The sequence below is a fragment of the Populus euphratica genome, unplaced genomic scaffold (genome assembly GCF_000495115.2).
Source record: "Populus euphratica unplaced genomic scaffold, PopEup_1.0 scaffold3300.1, whole genome shotgun sequence".
Taxonomy (NCBI): domain Eukaryota; kingdom Viridiplantae; phylum Streptophyta; class Magnoliopsida; order Malpighiales; family Salicaceae; genus Populus; species Populus euphratica.
In genome coordinates, this window is record NW_011503128.1 from 738 (window position 1) to 4,600 (window position 3,863).

General features: G+C 30.1%; 1 protein-coding gene across 1 annotated transcript; it reads left to right on the plus strand.

Moving 5' to 3' along the window:
• Positions 1-2,332: 2,332 nt before the first annotated feature.
• Positions 2,333-3,579, plus strand: LOC105119657 (dehydration-responsive protein RD22-like). The gene has a single exon (XM_011017821.1). The coding sequence runs from the start codon at positions 2,383-2,385 to the stop codon at positions 3,370-3,372; it is 990 nt and encodes a 329-aa protein (XP_011016123.1). The 5' UTR covers positions 2,333-2,382; the 3' UTR covers positions 3,373-3,579.
• The last annotated feature ends 284 nt before the right edge of the window (positions 3,580-3,863 follow it).

A 3,863-nucleotide genomic window follows, 5' to 3' on the forward strand; every position in this document is an offset into this window, starting at 1 on the left:
TATTTATTTATTAGAAAGAGTGAAAGCTCCATTTTTTTGAACATGTATAAAGTTATTTATTGTGGTAAATAACATATTGTTTGATTGACTAATTTTTGTTTATTTTTATTAATTGAAAAATCAAGGTTTAATAAAATAATATATGTAATATATTTGAAATAAATTAATTTAGAAGAAACTAGATTGAAATTAAACGAAAAAAAAACTCATAATAGACTAATACATAGGCCTGGATATTTAGCACACTTGATCTATACGATTGTTTATTTTATTTTTTTTATTAAAAGAAGCAGAAGCTCCATTTTTTTAAACTTGTAATGAGTAATCTATCATGATAGATGTCTCATCACCTAATTAACTAGCTTATGTGCTTTTTTATTAGAAATAATAATTTTTTTTAATGACAATTTGATAAATCTATTCCTAACCTCAAAAAATCAAACTAATATTTATGGTATGAAAAGATCTTGATTTGTTGTTAATATAAATTAACATCATTAATACTTGACAATATTTACAAGTGTTAATATTATTCAAATAAAATAGTTAAAAATATTTAATATGATCATGTTAATAACTTAAAATAAAATATTAAATTATTTGATTGGAATCTTCTTTATGTGTCTAGTTGAGTAATAAAAAGAATTTAAATTATACTTATTTGAAATACTTTTAGTGGATCCTATAATCTTGATAATTCTTTTATCTTTGTTAAATCTTTATATTAATATTATATCTTAAAGATCTTTCTAACTCTTTTTTTTTCCATTATTTATGGTTATGTATATTCAATCTCCTTATGGATCGACCTTTGATTTTGCTACATTGACACTCTTGCACTTAAGAGAAAATATAAATAATTTGATTATGTCAAGTTTTTAGAACTATTAATGGGGTGGTAAGTTAGTGTATAAATTATAAATTTTATTCTTGTTTTACTTTTCACTTTTATTTTTTTCTTCATTTTCTCTTTTTTTTTTTGCCTTACATAAAAGTTTGGTCACACATATTAGATGGTAGAGTTTCTAGAGCATTTTCTTCTTCTTTAAAAAATATTGCTGAAAAGATAATTATTCACTTTAAATTGATAAAATAATATATTTAATATATTTCAAATAAATTAATTCAAAAATACTAGATTGAAATTAAAGTAAAAAAATAAACACTCAAAACAAATCAATGTGTAGACCTAGGTACCTAGCATGTTTGGCCCATTAAAAATAAGGCTAGACACGTAGGTATATCAAGCAAAGCATGCATGGCTATTTATTTATTAGAAAGAGTGAAAGCTCTATTTTTTTTAACATGTATAAAGTTACCTATTTATATTGCTTGATTGACTAATTTTTGTTTATTTTTATTAATTGAAAAATCAAGGTTGAATAAAATAAGATATGTAATATAATTGAAATAAATTAATTTAAAAGAAACTAGATTGAAATTAAAGGAAAAAAAACTCATAATAGACTAATACATGGGCCTGGATATTTAGCACACTTGGTCTATACGATTTTTTATTTTTTTTTATTAAAAGAAGCAGAAGCTCCATTTTCTTAAACTTGTAATGAGCTGTCTATCACGATAGATGTCTCATCACCTAATTAATTAGCTTATAAATTTTTTTATTAGAGATAATAATTTTTTTTAATGACAATTTGATAAACCTATTCCTAACCCCAAAATATCTAAAAATCACTCTAATAACATAAAAATCAATCGAATTAAAAAAATAAATAGACTATAATTTACTTTTTTTAGTATATTTATAGAAAAAATACTGTAATTATTAACTCTTCTTGAGAATAAAAACTTATTAACACTAAAAATAACTTCTTCTTTTTTATGGGTACGTGACCAACTAAATATTTCTTCTATCTATTGCCCAGTTTTTAGAAAAACTAAATGGATTACAAAGGTTAAAAAAAAAAAAAAACTTAAGCCAACTTTTTTAGAAAAGATACTAATTACACAAGGGGATGCATATCCGTTATATTGTCAAATTAATTTGGTCCTTAATTCAATTTTCTAACCAACAAAACTGAACCTTATCTTGCCAAATAAAATTTTAATTAAATGCCAGAACATCATTTGACACCTCAAGAGCCCAAAATCCTATTTAACCCTATTTACAAGGATTCAATTAAAAATAAATAGATGATAAAATGAAATTAAAGGGATAAAAAAAGAAACTATTTATATGAGAGGATGCTGCAGTGATGTCACCGAACCTTTAAACTTTTTTTTTCTTTAAAAAAAATATTAATTTAATTATTAAAGTAATATGCAAACGTTGCCCTGATCCCCTCCCCCTCCCTATAAATAACGTCACTTAGCTCTGTACTTCAGTATACTCGATCAATCATCAATCTACTTATTTCAAAAATGTCTCCAGCCATTTCTGGTGGACCATTCCTGATCTTCTTTCTAACTCTCTCCCTCCACTTTTCCTTCCCCACTGCTGTCCGCTTGCCAACCAAAGTGCCCAGCTTCCTTCAGGGCGATAATTCTCCACCCACTGAGAAGTATTGGTTCTCAAGGTTGCCCAACACTCCATTGCCAAAAGCACTTCGAGATACTCTACAACCTGGTTATTATCCTTCAGTGATCAGAGATTTCGCTAATGGCGAAAACATTAGCGTTGATGCTCGTGAAAAATATGGAAAAAACTATAATGGAGCAGATAACCGTAAAAAAGCAGCAAAATCAGCTCTCCCCGACTCAACAATATTCTACTTGTACAACGATCTCCATCCAGGTAAAAAGATGAAATTGCTTTTTACTAACAGTGGAACCAAGGTTAGTTTCTTGCCTCGTCGAGTCGCAGAGTCTATACCATTTTCAAGTGACAAATTTCCGGAGATTTTGAAGTACTTTTCTCTACAAGTCAACTCGAAAGAGGCTGAGATTATCAGTGATGAAATAGGATACTGCGAGAGCCCGAACATGGAAGGAGAAGAAAAATATTGTGCTACATCTCTAGAGTCATTAATTGATTTTAATGTTGCGGGGCTTGGCCAAAATGTTCAGGTACTCTCAACTGAACCAGGCAAGAAGCAAGAGTATACAGTTTCGGCGAAGGCGGAAATGAGGGGAGAACATAAAGCAGCGGTGTGTCATAAGATCAGATATCCTTATGCAGTACATTATTGCCATGTAATCGAAGCCACAGAGGTTTATGTGGTTCCATTAATCGCTGCTGATGGCGCAGAAGTGAAAGCGGTAACCGTATGCCACCTGAACACATCAGCTTGGAGTCCTGACCATATGGCCTTTGAAGTTCTCAAAACTAAACCAGGACCGGCTGTTTGTCACTTTCTGGCTACTGATACTCTTGTTTGGGTTCCAAAAAAGGATCAAGACATGACTCCATGATCATAGGTCAAAGCTTGGTATTGTGGTGGCTGCTTTTAAAGTTGCGTAATAAGAAGGTCCTGAAAAACCTTGTCTTAGCATGCTTGGAATTATGTATTGAAAGCCCAGAAATGTGATTGTATTTTCTAGCATGGAATGTATCATTTGGTGCAATGGTGTTTGTTGTCCTTTTTGTTATCCATTAATCACAAAGATTCCGTTGAGAAAGTTTGGTTATGAATTTACATGGAGCAATAAAATAAAAGACGCAAATTCTTCCTTTTTCTTTCTCAATTTTTTTCTACTGTCTGGGGAAAAACTCCTATCCTCTAAGAAAGTAAAAATCTTGAAATACATTCTTTGAAAAAAATTACCAGTAGAATGATGGGCGAATGCATATATTAACAATAGCAGAACCCCGCCAACCTAGCATGATTTGTGGGAGTAACTGGAGAGACAAGGAGACCCGGAACAATTGCAATGACGAGGATAAACACTCCCTCAAATAAGCC